A 19,249-nucleotide genomic window follows, 5' to 3' on the forward strand; every position below is an offset into this window, starting at 1 on the left:
GCAGCTAGCCCACATCACCAATAAAGATGTTCTCATTCAAAAACCCTCTCGTGTACATGTGTGGAGTGAATGTACAGAGAGGAGCACCACGGAGGAGTTCCTCAACAGGATCATCCCCTTGCGGACGCAGGGACCCTGATGAGGTGGAGGCGCTGCACTGGAACTAGGTGAGACTCAGCACACTACCTCAGCTGCCTGTCTGGACGGGTCCTCCCCACACACCATCATGCGGGAGACTCAGGAGTCCTGTTGCCGACAGGTGCACCACCAGACACTACCACACTGTAATGGGGGCCGGTTAGACCACAGGGGCCAATGTGAGATTGGGTGGGTCAGGCCGGGCCAGAAATACCGTTACATAAATAACAGAGTTTGGCCGGGAAATACCAATTAAAAGATACGTATTTTGGAAGGTTACGGCGGTAGCTGAGGTGAGAAATCTGGCAAGTTAGACAGTAGTAACCAGAGCAGCTTCGTGTTTTAGTAGTATAGAGGGGCGCACGTAAAGATTTGTGGATGGAATAAGTATAATATATTAACTTGTATACCTCCAAATCCTGACCCCCAGCCCGCTAACGTGCACTCAAGCTTGCTCTCCCTGCAGACTTCTGTGGCGTGTGATGTCACGCGTCACTCTATGACTCTACGTACGTGTCGCTGACAACCTGTCAGCTCCTTCTGGGGTGGCGCGGTCCTCTCCAGCGGCTCTTTTAAGCAGTATGACTACCATGGGAACCCAGCCAGTTATGGAAAACGGAGTTTATTTGTCCCCGATTTAATGTAAATAGGGGATGACGGATTACTTTTGTTAAGATTATGTTTCATAGATCCCAATCAACCACAGCTTTAGTGTAACTAAAGAGATCAAAGTAAACTGACAAGAATTTCAGTTTATACCCCTATAGCCCCCCATCAAGCAGCATATGCAGGAAAGAAAAAAAAAAAAAAAGAGGAACAAACACAGTGGAAATCAACAAGCTTTAATTCAGAGAAAGGAACGCAGTTCTTTTTACTCTCACATTTTCCCAGATCTTTAAAAGCATACATGGGTACAAATTGCAGATCTCACAGAGTTTGCAGTCACCCTACTTGGATGCGATGCCTTGCTTCTGTCGCCAATGCCGTTTGCAGACCACCAACATCTCGCAATGCTTGCAGTCACCCCGGTCTCCTACTCTGTGTTCAGCTGTCCCCGTAGGCACACAGAGCTCAGTAGTTCTCTGTAGTTTCCAATTCTACGCGTTTCACACATTTGCTTCCTCAGAGGTAACATTCCAGAGTTGTAGAGTTGGAAGCAACAGAGAACTGCTGATCAGAGGAGTAGGAGAACGGGTCCGACTGCAAGCATTGTGAGATGGGAGAGTCGACATGGATGGTCTGCAGACGGCGTCGGCACCAGGCAAAGAATTTGGCAGCATCAAGCCATCGTATCCCGGTGGGGTGACTGCAAACCCCTGAAAACTCAGGGAGATCTGCAATTTGTACCCCTATGCTTTAAAGATCTGGGAAAACGCGAGTGTAAAGAGAACTGCATTCCTTTCTGGAGATGGGCAAATCCGGAAAATGGACTTGGGCGGATTTTCTTGCATTTCCCCCCTAAAACCTGCAAACTGATTTGGTTGGTTTTAATCCATGTGGATTCATCAAAAACCACCATTGGATATAACCCGTGGATGGATTTGTATAATCCAATCTGCAGATTCAGCAATCTGTTGGCAGTCGCCATTGGATCGCTGAATACCCCAAATTGGATTCTACAAATCCGTCCCCGGGTTGCGGAATCCACGGGGTGTATTGGTAATAATAATAAAAATCCGCAAAACGCAAGTTGCCCTTTTTGAGATTGATCCGCTGAAATAAGGAACAGACTGATCCGCTGTGGATCCAAATTCCCCTAGTTCCTTTCCCTGCATAAAAGCTTATTTATCGATTTGCGCGGTGTATTCCTCGTTTCTCTCTGCCTATGCCGCTTGATTGGGAGAAGTGGCAATTGAAAAATTGAAAGAATCCACCTTTAGGATTTATTTATAAAAGGTTTTACCAGAAAGCAATGAAGATGGGGCACACGGATTTCCAAAATAGAGATTTATTAAAGCATACACAACGACAAAGACCTATTGGGTCGAAACGTTGTGTATGCTTTAATAAATCTCTTTATTTTGGAAATCCGTGTGCCCCATCTTCATTCCTTTTCGTATGCCGTGGATTGGACGCAGCCGATCGTACATTGACGGGAGCGCCGGTAACTGTATCACTCTTTATTATATTGTGGTGTGCAGCATTTATTCCTTGTCATATTACCAGGAAGCAATACATTGAGTTACCTCTCGTTTTCAAGTATGTCCTGGGCACAGAGAAATTATGACATATTTAAATGAACCCGATAGTTTAATTAGCCCATTGTGCATCTTGTACTTATCTGTGTGAATACCTGTACAATGTCTGTGTTAATAATCAATGTCTCAGAGGCTTCGAGCACATACATTCTGTTGTCTTATTAGAAATTCTCCTATTCCATATTGATGGCGTCCTCATGGCAGGGGATTCTGCCTCCATGGTTCCTTGAATTTCTTTTTAGACATCTCCTTTCCTCTTTCTGTATTGCATTTCAATTGTAATCGCAAGCGTCACCATGGTAACAAGAGTTTTATAAATAGTGTAGAGCGTCTAAGAGGACATAACCCCTGAGGAAGGTGCAATACGCTTTTTTTTTTAATGTGTGTGTGGATGAGGTTGACCTCAACGAGCTGCAACTTCTCTATTGATGCTTTATTTGGAGCCAAGTTCCTCTTTGACTATATCTTTGCGACTGAATTAACTAATTCCTATTTGACACAAAACCCTTTTGGATTTATTATTTTCCATATGGGACTTCCTAATCCGTTCCTTAATGTATAATGATATATACACATACATATATTAGATCACAATTTAGACACACATAGGCCCGATGTTTAGAAATGTCAGACGTGTGTGTGTGTGTGTTTTGGACCTAATAAACTACCCTTTTTGGCTATTTTCGTGTGGTGCTGCTTCTATGGACCACTTGCAATCTAAATTGACTATTTCTAATCATCTTTACCGTACACCACAACAGCCTTTTATGAGGTACTGTACTTCACCCAGTGTGTGGCCATCTTTTTGAAATAGATATTAAATATTGCCCTCACTTTACATTTACCCTGCTATAACGAAGAGCGCATAGTTTTTTTGTTGGCGTTTGTTCCTGCTAGTGGTGTATATTTATTTTGAATCACCCAGAGAGGAGCTGTGGTCGCCTGACCTCTGTGCATCGCTGTGGTTCCAGGGATATTTCATGTTTTTTGTGTCTCAGCGTAGAACACCAAATAATTACACATATGGCCACTGGGTCCCCAATAGAAAGCTGCAATGTCTTCTCCTGATGATGGAGCCGGGGCTGGCTGGTTCACAGATCAGCTCTAGGGTACCACGCATTCAGGTAATTCGCCCCTCCCACCCAAAAACCATCAGCTGGCACAGACTCCTGCTTTAACATACGGGCTAATAATAAGCTGCGAGGGTGCCGTTTCCGCACTATTGCACAGAAAGCCCCAGGTTCACGCGCGGCCTCTGTAACTCACTTACTTTGGCTTCCAGCGCTGTGTCGTCATGGCAATGTGGCATCAAATTATGCCGCGGGGTCACATTACCATGGCAATGTGATGTCACATGACCCCACTGCGTCATTTAACACCAGAGCCAAGGTAAGGGGAGGCGCGAGCAGGGGGAATAGTTTGCGCATCCTTATAGCATAAACCCTTCACACTACATTTGGATAGACCTACTGTTCCAAAACCTAACATCTCCAATCGCCCTCGCGCACATATATATTGAGTGGGAGCTGCAGCGGGAACCCTGGATACTATTTATGTGTTTGTGTCACTTTGTACCTCACAGGACGGCTCCAGCTCCTTCGGCTGTCTGGCTGTGTCATCTGCTCTTGCAGCAATGAAGGTATCAGATGGATTTATTCCCCTTTTTTAAAGGTGACTGGATTTAGGTCACCAAGGATTAGAATCACACACTTCTATCAAGCGAATCAGCATACATCTTTGCTTTACCCTAATTTGGGTGTGTTTCCTGGATAAGTGCCATGTATTAACCATTTACTACCCGTGGATTGTTTTCCATGACTATCTACTCTGGTGGATTATGCACGGCATACTGGAATGTCAGGACTATTTATCTGTACATTTTTTCATCCCGCTGGGAATTTTTTTACTTATCTGATTTTTGATAATCTCTATGTGCATGAGTGGTATGTATGAGATTAAATCTCCACAATACTCTTAGCTTTGTTTTAGGGTCTTTTCTCTTTGACCGGCCTGTGTTGATGGCTCAGGGAACATGCTTCCCTGGGTTCTCATCTGCTATTCATTTGATATAGCTTCCCTCAGTGTAGTAATCAGATTTATGTCCTGTGAGCATTTCTGTGGCACTTTCCTTGTGTCTAATTCAGGGGTCATGCTCCTTTTTAAAAAAATATATTTTAAGTGTGTTTGTAGTTGTAATTAATAAATGGTTATGTTTTTCAGGGAGTATTTGAGTGCTCTTTTGCTAGACTTCTTGTTATCTGTGACACACACACACACACACACACACACACACACACACACACACACACACACTATTGCTAATGTGACTGCCTGCTTCAGCAGAATTATTCATGCCATAATTCTGTTTGACCCCCACAACAGTGCAGTGTTTAGGATTTTAATCCCTTTGCATAGCAATACATCACAGGCACATTCGGCAGTGATGAGGTTAAACAGCCAGGGGCATCTGGAAACATACCAACCCCCCACAAAAAAAAACTAAAACCCCACCCTGCCCTTGTAAACCCTTTCTGTGCCGGGGCAATGTGGTCATGTTCTGTGTTACATCCAAAAGGAAGAATTGCATTTGTATAGATGCATTAAACCAAGGCGAGCACCTCTTCGTGTGGCCACCTGTGAAAAGGACAGTTTCAGACGCAACTGTGCATCCGGGTGGCAGGATTTCCCTTTTATCATGAACACTACAGAAGTTACGTCACACTACTGATTGTGATATATACATAGTTCATCAACTCCACTCTTTGTTTTTTTTTTATTGTGAAACATATCTGTAGTTTTCTACTCTGTAAAACTAAAGATGTGAAAACATTTGTTGCCACTTTTACTTTGTATACATCTTCTATTATTATGAAACAGTGAACAATGGTACAGGTGGTGTTACATAAATAAGTGCTTTCAGTTTATTGCAGCTCAATTACCTGTATGTTGCAAATTAGCAGTACCAAGTACCAGCTGGCGATTTCCTAATCTGGAACCACCTTACACATACAGCAGCACACAACTGGGTGCATGCAGTGTCATAAAACAAAAAGTGGTGTTGCTGTGCTTGATTCTAGATATTCTACACCTTTTAACATCAGGTCAAATATCTATGAACCACCATCACTGTGTGCATGTCAGCTCTTGCATTTAAAGGGTTAAACACAGTCTTTCACCCATAATAATTCACATAGGTGCTTACCTGACCAAAGGCTGCTTCTCATTTTTAGGGTATTCAAAGCACCACGTCTTCAAGCAGCACAGGGCACACAGCCAGTCCTTTAACCCCATGGATCCTAGCAGGGGATAGAGTGCATCCAATGAGAAGGCAGAAGACCCCCATACACACTGACGCTGCAGCTTCCTCTCACTGATACAGAATCACGGGGCAAGAGATCACCTGGACTTGACATGGCCAGGCAGAGAGCTCAGACCGGTCCGTCTCCTTTCACACTGCAAGGATTACACTGAGCAGGAAGAGGCTGCAGGGGGAGGAACCCTGAGCAACACATGGGTTATTAGCAGCACATACAATACTCAGGCCAGGCACTGGTACTTTCATTTGTTAAATGAGAATTGTATCACACTGTCAATGTTTTATTAAACTGCTGTGCCCGTGATCCACTTAGCACCAGGATACTATTAATGGGATGGAACAATTCCTGAGCCTATTAGTCATCAGTTCACCTCCAACTTATCATTTATACTTAGGGCTTAATGAGTAAAGCCTGTGTTGTAAAACCCACGGAATTTTAATGTTTCTCTTACTTGGAGAAGTTTTCTCATTTTTGCACCAGTTTTGCAGCCGTGGGGCTAGGCTAAATACCTTCATAGTTTGGGAAATATTTGAACAATCACGGGTTTCAAACTTCTACACCTTAGCCTCAGAGGATCACCTTACACTGCCTGTGTTTTGTAACATTGGTGTACATAATACCAGCTCTGTGAGGGGTTAGATAAACACATGCAATAGCCAATCTAAATACCAATCAGAGGCTTCCCTTTAGTTATACAAGGATAGTGTCTATTTAGATTGAGGGAGGGAGATAAATATAGCAAAGAAATGGGTAGTGCCAGAGTTTGATGCATAATTAAAGGAGGGCACTTTCTAAAGAGGTGTGAAGACCCATCTTTCATCTGACCCCTCATCAGTGTGCAAATTGCTGCATTTAATGGGGGAGGAGCAGTGAGATGGCAGGTGACTGTTATGTAACACAGTCCTGGTGCACATTCCACAAGACTTACAATTTACCCTCTACAGGGGGCTCTCCATCTGGACTCTGCACTTGTTCCCCTGTTCTCAGCTGCAATGGGTGAGTGAGTGAACATCTCACAAACTGCTCAGGAACAGAAATGTGCAACATTTTAGACGGAATACAAAACCACTGCGGATCGGCCAGCTCCTTATATCTGCGGAATGTCACAAATCTGACAAAAAGGTAGATTCGATTTTTTTTTTTCCAAACAGTGCAAATCCATTCCATGAATTCTAACAATCTGCAGAACATATTCACAATATGAATGTGGATTTTTAACAATCCCTGGAATGGATTCACATCTCAGGTGTGCTCCGCAAGGTATATTAAACCGTCAACCAGGAAGTGGTCTGCTGAGTTTTATTTTCACTTAAGAAAAGTTGCATGATGTAACATTTAATCCTATAACAGACAAATGACAGAACGAAAAATTGGGTGCATAAACATTATTTGTACTGTTAAGTACTTGGGCGATTTTAATAGCCCCATCGTGGCCAAGTTCAAAAATATTCACTGTGCATCTGTAAGACACATACTGAATTAAGTTAAAATAAATAAAACTATAAACTGCAGGAAGTGATTCCATTGGCTTCCCGCAGGCAGACCACAGGGCATAAAGTGTTATTGGGCTGACAAGTCTAAGGCTCCTAATTTGGAATAGGGTATGGTGGAAGACCCAACAGCATCAAGAACCCACACAACCTTTGTTAGGACAACGGCTCTAGCTGTGTGAGCTAAACCAGCTGATGGATAGCACCACTGTCATTGCATACTTTTGAGCTCTAATTCTCACTGAGTGCTCATACCTATACAAAGACCTTTACCCTCTTCTGGGATAGAGAACCACATCTAATAAGCGGTCTTCTGCCATGAGACTCCTTACAGTCCATTTATGTGAATAGGCTGTGATGTATTCCACCACCGAAGGTGCCGTATGGTGGCAGAACACTGCTTAGTAAATATTGCCCACTGTCTTTTAGAAGTTGTGCTGTCTCCCTCTCTGTGTTTTTGCTGTTGCTTAGTAACACTTTGCTTCAGTTCCTCCCCTTCTCTGTCTTGCTGTTACTATGTATCTCTGTACCAGGGCTGTCTTGCTGCCTGTTGCCATCAGCAACTACTCTTCCCACTCCCCTGTGGTTTTGTTTGTGTCTCTTCCTGCTTCTGGGGAGTGTTTCCTGATTTCCCCCTCCATGGTCAGTGTGGCAAGCTGAGTACTTCCTGCTTGTGACGGTGAAGAGGCAACCAGGCTCACTAATAAAAGTTAAGCCCGTTTGGTTACCTCTGATCCATGTGTTGGGGTTCAGGAGTGTCAGCTCTTGGACCCAACTGTTGTAAAAGCATTACCTGTAATTATGCGACAAAGAATTGTTGTGTTTTTACCTTTCCAGGGATGCCAGCAAGCAGGGATTGCGGTGGTATGAGTTTCAAGGGGGATGGGGGGGGGGGGGGGGGGGGAGGGGGTTGCGGAGAAAGTGTTGTCAGAATGTGTCTATCTCGTCAGGGGCCAGAGTTGCTGGTTCCCCTAAAAATGTACCCAGGAATCAGGTCGGATTCCTGGATGCATTTAGACACTGTCTCTGTAATATCTAATAAAAGGTAAATGGTGAAATGGGATGTAAAGTATCCCTGTAACTATAAGGGTTCCCCAGGTTAGGGGGGATACCCAGTTACTGTACAGATAACCCAGAACCTGCTTAGAGGTTCTGGGGTTACTCCGACCATCTATAAGGTTGTGAGGGTGCTTGTAAAGTCCAGTCCTAAGTCTATTTTATAGTGTGTGGGGAATATGGCTAGTATGAAATAAAGTGCAGTTTTTTTATTCTATTCCCCATACCAGCAAAACGTAGGATATTTTTAAAGTGTATATTGTATTATAATTGTGTATTTTAAAACATATATGCCTGTGCACAGAACTGAGCTGGGACTTTCAGAACCAATGCTCTGACAGGCAACAGGGGCTTACCAACTGGTGCCAGGAGGTCTGGCAGGACATCTGGAGATGAAAGCCCCAGAGGATGTCTGAGGTGTCAAGACAATTTGGACAGGAAGGAAGGACTCAAGTATCCATGTCCTGGGATCAATGAATGCTCTTTGCATTTCCATTTGCCTCACCAGACTTAGTGGAGCTGACAGTGGGTTAGCTGGGGGGAAGATGCTGCTGGTGGGCACATTTCCCAATGGCTGATTCATATTTTCCGTCCACCTGTTTTTTTTTTTTTTTTTTTTAAAGCTAGCTCAACACGCCCCCTGCCTCTGACATCAGCCAGATGAGCCCTGCTCTGAGTGGCTACGGAGAAATTTCTCATGCTTTGGATTGGGCTATAGTATTTTTTGAATGAAACTCAGAAGTATTAAAAACCCCTATGCCCATCCGATAGTTCTCCAGTCCTCTAAGATTCTCAGATTCCAAGTCTCCAGCAAGAAAGGGCTGCTTCAGCGAAAGTCGCCTGGAATATTTTTTGTCCTGTTTTTGCAACTGTTATCAGGGTTAGGATTCCCTGCACCTAGGAGAGTCTAGGTTGTTACCCCAATTCCCAAGTAAGCGTGTCTTTTTGCTGTAGTTTGTGTATCATTGTTTGTATGCCTTTATTTGTGAATACATTTACAATTTATTTCATTAACTTGTTTTGCTCAATGCATGATCCTGGTAAAAAGGTGTAAATTGCCTGGTCTCTCGTGACACTGCTCTGCCAGTCTGTGGCTTTGTCTCTCCTAGGGATAGCATTGTCTTTTTTTTTACCATACTCCTTAATTTGTGTATTCTGGAACGTTTTCACTTCATTTCTGTTTATTCCTGTAAAAGTTTATCAGAGATTCAAATAAGACTTCATCTTTGTATGAAAGAAGGGGATGAGTTTAGCTGCAGGACAAAGCTTACTGAGCCCCAGGAAGCCTAGGACAGAACAGAAGTACTAACTCAAGTTACCAGGTCACTTGTTATATTACTTTCTCTCTGCATCTGCTTTGTTTGCTGTGATTCATCTTGTTTTTACTTGTGTGTGTCAGAAGACCTGATATTTATTTGATCTCACCTGGCCTCAGTAACTCATAGCCCTCAGTACATATTACTTTGTGCTTGAAGTTATTTAAAGATTATAATCAACAAAATAGATACCCCTTGTAGATAGTCAAATAGTTAGTGACAGTGGTGCTACCCAGCAGCTGGTATAGCTCACACTGTTTAGAGCTGCTGCTCAGAAAAGCAATTGTATGTTCTAGCCCTGTTGGGTCTGACACCATTCCAGTCACTAGGTGCCTTAGGCTTGTCATCTCAATATAGTTGTTATGGAGGCCTTCTAGGAAGTATAGAAAGTGATTTATAATACTTATCTCTAACTGTTCATTAAATGCCCGTCCCCATTTTACCCTTGTCCTCGTGTCCCAACTCCAATCCATCAAAATGTTGCTGCCAGACTCGTCTACCTCTTGCCCATGACCTCTGCCTTTCCTCCTGCTCATTACCTCCTCTCACTCTTACCGCCTACAAGACTTCTCCCGTGCTGCACCCTCTTTCTGGAATTCCCTACCACGCACCGTCAGACTCTGCCCCAGCTTTCAGATATTTAAAAACTCACCTTATCAGGGAAGCCTGGCATACCTCTAACATTCACCTCCAACCCTATTGGGACCAGCGGTGCGGCTGGACCAAACTCCATGCTAACTCCCCCTAATATCCTCACCCCCGAACCCTAATGGGATCAGCTGTGCGGCTGGACCACCCTCCATGCTAACTCCCCCTAATATCCTCACCCCCGAACCTTAATGGGATCAGCTGTGTGGCTGGACCACCCTCCACCTCTGTCCCACAATGAGCAGCCACTTTACCTTCTGTTTCAACATTGTACTTCTTTCCATCTCTCTTGCAATCAGGGCAGAATGGGACATTTGGTTGCAGCCGTTTCACCGCAACCAAATGACCGCAGGCATTCAGCCACCGACTGACCCTCCACTGCAGGTGATTCGCAGCTGGAAACACTGCCGCCGGCCGCTTCTACAATAAGGTACGTTTTAGTGGTTAGGGTAGGGGGTTAACTTAAGGGCTTTTAGGGTAAGGGGGTTAAGGTTTTTAGGGTAGGAGGTAGCGTGTATTAGGGCTAACATTACGGGGCTTTTAGGGTAAGTGTTAAGGTTAGGGATTACCTGAGCGGCAAAGTGGCCGGCAACTGAGCTTCCCAGCGGCATGGTGAGTTGTGGCCAAGAGCCGGCTGTAATTTGGTGATGGTGAGCCTGCTGTGACCAAATGTCATAGACCTCAATCAGGGCACTTATACCTTTCATATCTGTGCTTATTTGTCCTTTTTTGGTATGTAATTTAGATCTGTGCAACCCCATTGTACAGCGCTGCGGAATATGTTGGTGCTTTACAAATAAACGATAATAATAACAGCCTAAAGAGACCAAAGATTAAGGTTTTGTTGGGTAAAAATGTTGCCTGCAATTGAATATACGCTAACCAGTTTATTCTCCTAACCTGTAGTTGCTTATTGAGGTGAAAGAATAAGCTTTGTGAGGTCAGGTAAAGCTCAAGTGCTTCTAGGAATCGCTGATGTTCTACACCAAGTATCCCAGACTGTGGGGATAATAACAGACCCCATCCTGACTCACCTGAAGCATTACTGCACTTTATCTTGCCGAGGACCTGTTTGGAATCCCAGAACAGCTTCATGAAACGAGACAGCTGAAATAGGAGACATGGTGTGAGAATCCCAGCAAAGACCTGCAGGATGCAATGCGACTCTAGAGCGGAAGCTCTGTGGGACACCGTTGGCAGTGAAAGAGTTTAGAGTCGGCATTGCATTTATATAAGGTTTTATCCTCCCTTGTTGTGGGACAAGATTGATATCTGGAATCCCCACAAGCCATGGGTGCATTGTGAAATGTATATATTAATGTATCGTTAATCATTGTTGCATGACAGGCCTTCGGGGGGACACCAGTTACTACAGGCCCACATGGTGAAAAATTATGAGCAAGAGAAACAGAGTAACAGGCACTCATGGGTGTTAACAGAGTAACAGGCACTCATGGGTGTTAACAGAGTATTAACACATTTTTATTAAATTGAGGTTTTGGTCCACACTGGGAGTTTTGTCAAGACCCAATGCAGTACAGTGTAAGCACATCTGTTTATACTCCCCGGAACGCCTAGAAAAAAAGCGGGTAAAGGCAACATAATATCAATATAAGCAGGATTGCTGTCAAGTGCTGGCACAGGTTATCATACCCATTCCGGCAATAACTCTCATTGACATCATAGGTGCATGTGCCCTTAGTGAAAATCTAGTGGAGAAGTAGGCTTATATAAACTATATAGAGAAAGAGGACTAGGCCTAGTACAATGAAAGTTTTTTATTTTATTTATTTATAAAATGTGTTACCAGGAAGTAATACATTGAGAGTTACCTCTCGTTTACAACTATGTCCTGGGCACAGAATTAAGATGACAAATAATACATGGGTACAAATACAGTTACATAAGTGAACAGGGTATACAGTATATACAAGACATTGCATACACAGTTAGAGATAATATATATTATAGGCATATGTAACAGTTACAATATATATATATATATATATGTCACATTAAAGTACTCATTAGGCTGCGTCCAGGATGCCTTCTCGCTTGCTGAGGCGCGCGGAGGCTGAGGGAAAGCGGGTGCTTTCCCTGGCCTTGGTCCGCGCGCCGTCGGGGGGCGGGCCAGTGACGTCACGGAGCTGGTTCGCCCTCATTGGGCGAACCGCTCACGTGACCGGCCCTGCGCTCCGGCGAGCGCCAAATCTAAATTTTGTATAAGACCTACGCTTCCGCACACTTGCGTAGGCGAGCCCCTACTAAAGCCGCTCTCATTGCGGCTGTAGGGGCTCATGCCCGAGGCCTTATGCTTGTAAACACTTTACAGCCTTCGAGTCGGGGGTGTATAACACAGAATATCTGTAGGGACACCACACTGAACAGAAAACAAAGTAGCAATATAGGAAACAAGCACTGTAGTCCTGTCCAAATGCAATACCTGTAACCAAGTAACATATAACAATAATGTACCCAAGAGGTAATCAAGCTCAAATGGACATGGATACATGTTGCTAGGTGAAAACAGGCAGTACAACATGTGGCATATTGGTAGCGGGGAAAGAGACTATGGGCTCATGTAAGTACAGTATAGTGAAAAATCAATGAAAGATCCAAAGAGCAGAAAACCTAAAAACCAGCGGTACTGCTTTCAGAGAGAATGAATGATCAAGAAGGGTGCAAAGAAAAATAGAATTTGTCCACAAATGACCATGGGAAGGTAGGGAGTGACATGAAAGGGGAGGAATACAAGGATATGGGGGAGAGAGGGACAGGGAAGTGGGGGTGGGAAATTACATGGCTGGGACGGAAGAGTGAAGGATGGAGAGTGTCATAGTGTACAGGTAACATGGAGAGTGTGGGTGATATGGGAGGTGGGGGGCTGTTGCACAGGGAGTAGTGACACTGCAGGCAAGGGTTGGAGCTTCTCCCCGTCCACTCTGGTCAGCTGCTTTATGCCAGCACATTGATGAATACTGCCCATTCTGCTTCTTTCCAGTGTTTCCACTTCCTAGGAAATGTCCCAACTTCTGGGCCATTTGGCTACTCTCTGGGATCACATTTCAAAAGACCGGGAAACCAAGAATTTCTGGGAAATCAGACATGCGCCAAACGCTCGGTCTGTCTCTCTACTAGTCACCCTACTACATTTAATTATATTTTGGGCCAATAATTTCTTTACAGTAAGTTTTTTAGTTCTTAGTTAAATTAAAAAGGAGATTTTAATACATACAGTATAGATAATAAAATATATATGCTCAAATACCCAAAGTAAATCACAAACCCATGTATTTCAGGCACAAACTGTTCCATGTAACATTGAAGAAATTCGATGTCTCCCCTCGGCACTCATAAACAACTTGCCGACACAAGTGTAATATCAAACTTCTGATGGCTTTAATAGTACACTTACAGGTGACACAACACAATGTTTCGGGGAACCACTTCAACAGGTGTCATGCACAACGTTGGGTCGTGTTGTCTGTAAGTCCGCTATTAAAGCTTTCAGAAGTTTGATATTGCACTTCTGCCAGGAAGTTGTTTGAGTGCGGAGGGGATACATTGAATTTATTAAATACACAGAGTAAGTAAATATAACTGGATGGAGCAATAAAGTTTTTTTTTTAATAATTTTTTTATTTAATAAAAATAATCTGTTTGCACAGAGTTGGGTAAAAGGCTCTCTAGTGCTATTTTGCTGCTGCGCCCCCCTATCTTGCCTGCCCCGGTGCGGTCACATGACCCACAGCGTCATTTGATGCGTCACATCACATAATCCCCGCAGCGTCATTTGTCGCCGCGTTGTCATGGCGACGCATCACACAGCCGTCTGAATCACGGTAAGTTGAGCGTTGCAGAGACCTCATGTGATCACGCAGCATTTAATTTAAAGTTCTTGGGGAAGAGAGCGGGGCCTCTGCAACCGCCGTGCCCCCCACCTCCCAGAAAAATCTCCTGACCCCCCCTGGGGGCGTGCGCCCCCCCGTTTGCACACCCCTGCTATAAAGGATGCCGTAGGTAAAGTGTGTAATGCTATGGCCCCAGTATTTACAGCTGCACGTGCACTCGGGTCGCGTGCACAGATAAAAGCCGCGATCTGTAGGGGAGCTATGGGATGCCCAGGGGGGCAGGGCCATGACGGGGCACATCTGCGCCCACACAGCCACTGGGGGGCCTTCCCCATAGAGGTCTGTGCTGTGCTGTGCTGTGGTGTGTGGAGCGCACGCCGCAGCGACCACTGAGTCCTTAGAAACCGTAATACTGTATATCAGTTATATACTTTAATTGTAGGATTCCTGATATTGCCCAATGGGTACAGCTGACAATATAGCAGTCCTACCAAGCTAGAGTCTCAGAATGGATAAGTCAAATCAGAACTTAATAGATTTAGCATATATCCCAAAAATGGCAGCAAGTATAACTCTGTAAGTGGCAATATATGACTTATCTGTTTGCATTTTTAATTAATTAATTACTAACATTTCATGTGCTCCTTTTTATATGGATTTCTTTGTCCCCTCCTTTTGGAATCTCCCAATATCCTTTATAATCCTAGGTAACACCTTTTTGTTGTTGTTGTTTATTATTTGAAATTGATCATTAATTTAAGTAGAGCGAGTTTTTCTCTTCTTTGTGGGAAGTTTTAGTTCGTGACTCGGATTTTCCAGCAAATTTAGATTTCTAAACACGCAAAGTGTGAAAGTGAAAACACGGCTTCTTACTTAACTAAGGAACAGCACAGGAGAGGAGCGGGACAGTACTTATCAGTCTTTAAAAGGAGCAATTCATGCATTTTATTTATTTGTTATTTTTTAATGTAGGTTTGAAGCAGGGGTTCTCCGGAGCCGAACCATAATTCATTTAATCTCCGGGACCCCCTACCTTCTGAGACACAGATCTCCAAAGGAGGCGCTGGTATCTCAGCAAAGTTTAAAGCTCCCGCATCACACGGGCCAGTAGGAAGCTGAACCTGATGAAGTCACGGCTTCCTATTGGCCCACAGGGAGTGGGAGCTTTGGAACACGGGACCATTACATGGTCCCTGCTAGCCGAGCGGATTGGCTACCGGCACCTCTTACGAAGGGAAGTATCTCTGGAAGCAGGTGGTCCCCGGAGCTGAAATTAACGGGGTTCAGCCCCAAAGACGACCTGCTTCAATCCTATGTTAAAAAAAAAAATCACTAGCTTGGATTGCCTCTTTTAATTGCAGGGAGCTTCTCCCCGCTCCGGGAGTGGGGAGACGCGCTGACTGCATCAGCAACATCCCCTCTGTGGAGAGAGGGGAAGCGGGTGGCTGTGCTCAAGGTGGCCCTCACAATCCCCCGCCCCCTTGATGCTGGGTTCTATCTAGGATTTCTCCTGGTTCCCTGTGGTCCATCCTCACCCTTCTGTAATACCCACAAATGGAGGCTGGCCATGCTCATAGAGCTGGTGGTATATAACAGAGGAAATTTCGATTGTTTCCTTGGGAACGAAGTGAGAATGATCCTTCTGTGACACTCTGCTCATCCACTGGGTGACACATGCCCAGGGATGGGAAGCTGTCCCCAGCAATGCAGCACCAGATCTGAGCAGCACATTTGCTTTCAGCCTAATTAGAGAGCAGGACTTGGCAAACCTGCTGCTGGAGAACTGCAGAGCTGGAGCAGGAAGATGAATGGAGAAATAAAGAAGGAGAATAATGACATGCAATGCAGGCTTCATCATTCAAGGGCATTAACTCCTTATTTCCCAAGGAGAGATCTATAATAGAAAACTGTGAACATAAAGTATTGTGCTCCCGTCCACAGATTCCTGATTGAGACAGGTACACTGATATCTGTTAGCTGGATTGGGTTAGCAGAGATGCATTCTTCTGTCACTTCATTTTCAATCTATTTAATATATAGATGTGTTCTTTATTTAACCTTTCTGCTGGCTTCTTAAAGATAAATATCATGTGCAGTATTATCTCACTATATATATATATATATATATATATATATATATATATATATATATATATATACTTCACTCCTAACTCCCATTAATCACATACACACATACATTCCTCACACCCACGTCACACACATTACCCCCCCCCCCCCACACATGTTCTTTATTTAATCTTTCTGCTGGCTGCTTACAGATAAATGTCATGTGCAGTACACACACACACATTTCTCACTCCTAACTCGCATTAATCGCACACACACATACATCCCACACACCCACGTCACACACATCCCACACACCCACGTCACACACATCCCACACACCCACGTCACACACATCCCTCACCCCCCCCTGCCTCTTTTCACTTACACACACACACACAAAAGCAACCTCCATAGGGGAAGAATTTCCCGATTAAAAGATTTTATATGAGCTCCATTTGTTGCAGTAATTTATAGATAATCAAGAGAGAGCGTGTTGAGTAAAATGTTAGTGTATAAAGATACTCAGCACCTTATACACAGAGCATGAAATGTTATTTATTCAAAATTCCAAGACCCAGATTTAACCAATTGTATCAGACCCTATGTGACTATTTACAACCTATAGCATTGTCCTCATCTTCTCCGGAATAACACCTAGGAGCAGAGACACTGACATGTTTGATTTATTATACTGTGTATCCTGTTCTGCATTACATTCCCAAATACACAAACAACCATATACATGACCTAGGTTGCTGTATATTGCACTAGGAAAGGGCTTTCAATGCAATGCATGTTATAACATGCCGAACAAATAAGAGGGTATCAGGACAAATGCAACTGTAGATGCCCCTAGCAGATGGGGACAAAAACAAGAGATAAAGGTGCTACAGGCAGGGAACATAGTCAGGGCAACAGTGTAATAAGAAAGGGGGGTAACCGTGCACCCCAAAAAGCGATGCATCGCCACCCCCCTTTCTTATGACATGTCGAACACCATCATTAAGCACGTAAGGAAGGATATTGTATCATTTATTCTCTGATACAGTGTTGGACACATACAAGCAACTGCTGACATTAGCAGCTGAAAGCAGGATAACAGAACCTGCCTAACATACAGATTGTATCATTAAACCTGCAGTCCTGGAATCAGGCGGAAACTACTGCATTCCATTCTGAAAGGTATATATTACATTTCAGGCTGCCCATGACGATTATTATTATGTATGTATGTATGTCTTTATATAGCGCCAAAAGTGTACTCTGCGCTTCACAAAGAATAGAGTACAGGGAATTATAATAATGCAATATGTGCAGCAAAATCAGACAATAGGAAAGAAAATCCCTGTAGAGCATTCATAGACGTTCTACAGGTAAAAAAAATGCAATCTTGTCACTGAGGTCTCCTCTCCAAATAGGTTGTAATGTTTTGATATTGATACTGTAGGTGACACTGATGAATGTGTCCATCTGATGAAATCACAGTACTTTCTTTCACTGAAGCATTGTACACACTAATTTTGTAAACTATGATGTACAGAAAGCCCCATTGAAGTCAGCCGGGTTTTCTTTGTGGAAGCCCCGTATTGGCACAATCACACCTTATAGAATAAGGCCCTAAGTACCTTTCCAGGACCAAAGCCTCTTCCCTATACCAACCAACAAGTCCCACTTTGTGAAGCATTTCAACAGTTTCAAATTATGACTCCATGAACCTCTCTGAAATGACTAACTTGCCCTCCTAGCCAAGTACTACAATGCCTTGCAGAGATGCTGACCAACCTTCTATTGCTCGACATCTTCTACATACCATATAGACTGCCAGATGTCTCTTTTGCAAAGCCCTGCATACATGGTGGGTATATATATATATATATATATATATATATTCCCTATTCTTACCTTTAGCTTTGGAGTCAGTCCCATCCTTCTGCAGAGAAGGATCCCCAGCAGTTTGTGTATGCTTCATTATTCCAGTGCAAGGTTGTGCTAAAATAGCTTAAAGCTTAGTGTTTGTCTGCAAAACTGCACAGGCAGCAGCTAAAACCAAACACAGGTGGGGAGAGGAAGAGAGTGAAAGAGAGAGAGAGAGAGCTGAAGGCTGCAGTAATATAGCTCTGTCCTCTAGAGTATAATGCAGATGTTACAGCAAGACACTGAACCAAGGGTAGCACTGGGAGAATTCCGACAATCCCCCATCTGCTCTCACACACCAGACACTATAATAATAATATTCACTTGTATTTATACATCACCTTCCAGGCTAATGTTCTCTCCAATTGTACTTCACATTATTATAAACCAATAACTGTTCAAATGTAGGTAATTGGGATATCTAAATGGTGCTACATCAAAGTGCCTCAGTTGCAAAACTGGTGCAAAAAGTGTCCAGAAAATTGTACATTGAAGAGATTTGATTTATTTTATAGCTAAATCTGATGATATTCAATTACAATAATACTGCTTCGGTGTCTAATTTAAATCACGAATTAAAACGGTTTCCCTCATGGTCGCGTTTTAGAAAGTAATTATAACAAAAACTAACAGAATACCACATTTTAAAGCTGCATTTCAAGCAATATCCTATATGTGTTTTTTTTTTTTAAATCAGTTCTGTACTATGAGAAAATACTTGTAGCATAATTTAAAAAAAATGTATTCTAATGTAACAGGCATTTTTGTTCCTATAGCAACCATATACAAAGTCACATCCCATTCCCCTTCAGAAACAACATCACCTTTTTGACCCCTGCCCTTTCTAGCAGTGAACCAATTCAAACTAGTACCTGTCTGGTCACATGATCTTCCTCACAGAATTATGGCTGTCAGTGCAGCAGAAGATTACCCAAGATGCATTTAGTGAAATTTCAGCGATCGATTACGGAGAACAGACCGATCAGCAACGTAGCTAATCACTTGTCAGTGAGCAGATTGTATTGATGGACATATTGAAGGAAAACGTTTTTTTTTAAATGACAGCTTGAACTGCAGCTTCAAAAGAAACATGTTATCCGTCCGACTATAAATAACCAATGTAAAAAGACACAAAACATGGTACTCCTAGTGGTACAAAAGGAAATATATACTGTACTGTACCTATCCTAAATACTGTGTGGAAAATATTAAAATCAAAGTTGGGACCAAGATAATACGCCACAAATTAAA

At 43.3% G+C, this 19,249-nt stretch overlaps 1 protein-coding gene across 1 annotated transcript in view; it reads right to left on the reverse strand.

The window, feature by feature from the left end:
- The window catches only part of MREG (melanoregulin), a 31,923-nt gene extending 13,719 nt beyond the window's left edge, over nt 1-18,204 (reverse strand). The window contains exons 1-3 of the mRNA XM_075607241.1: nt 17,987-18,204; nt 11,198-11,270; nt 5,539-5,632 (exon numbers count right to left, since the gene is read on the reverse strand). Coding sequence (XP_075463356.1) covers nt 5,539-5,632; nt 11,198-11,270; nt 17,987-18,010 — 191 coding nt within the window. The 5' untranslated portion in view covers nt 18,011-18,204. The remainder of the gene's footprint in view (nt 1-5,538; nt 5,633-11,197; nt 11,271-17,986) is intronic.
- Nucleotides 18,205-19,249: the final 1,045 nt, after the last annotated feature.

The sequence above is a fragment of the Ascaphus truei genome, chromosome 7 (genome assembly GCF_040206685.1).
Source record: "Ascaphus truei isolate aAscTru1 chromosome 7, aAscTru1.hap1, whole genome shotgun sequence".
Classification (NCBI taxonomy): domain Eukaryota; kingdom Metazoa; phylum Chordata; class Amphibia; order Anura; family Ascaphidae; genus Ascaphus; species Ascaphus truei.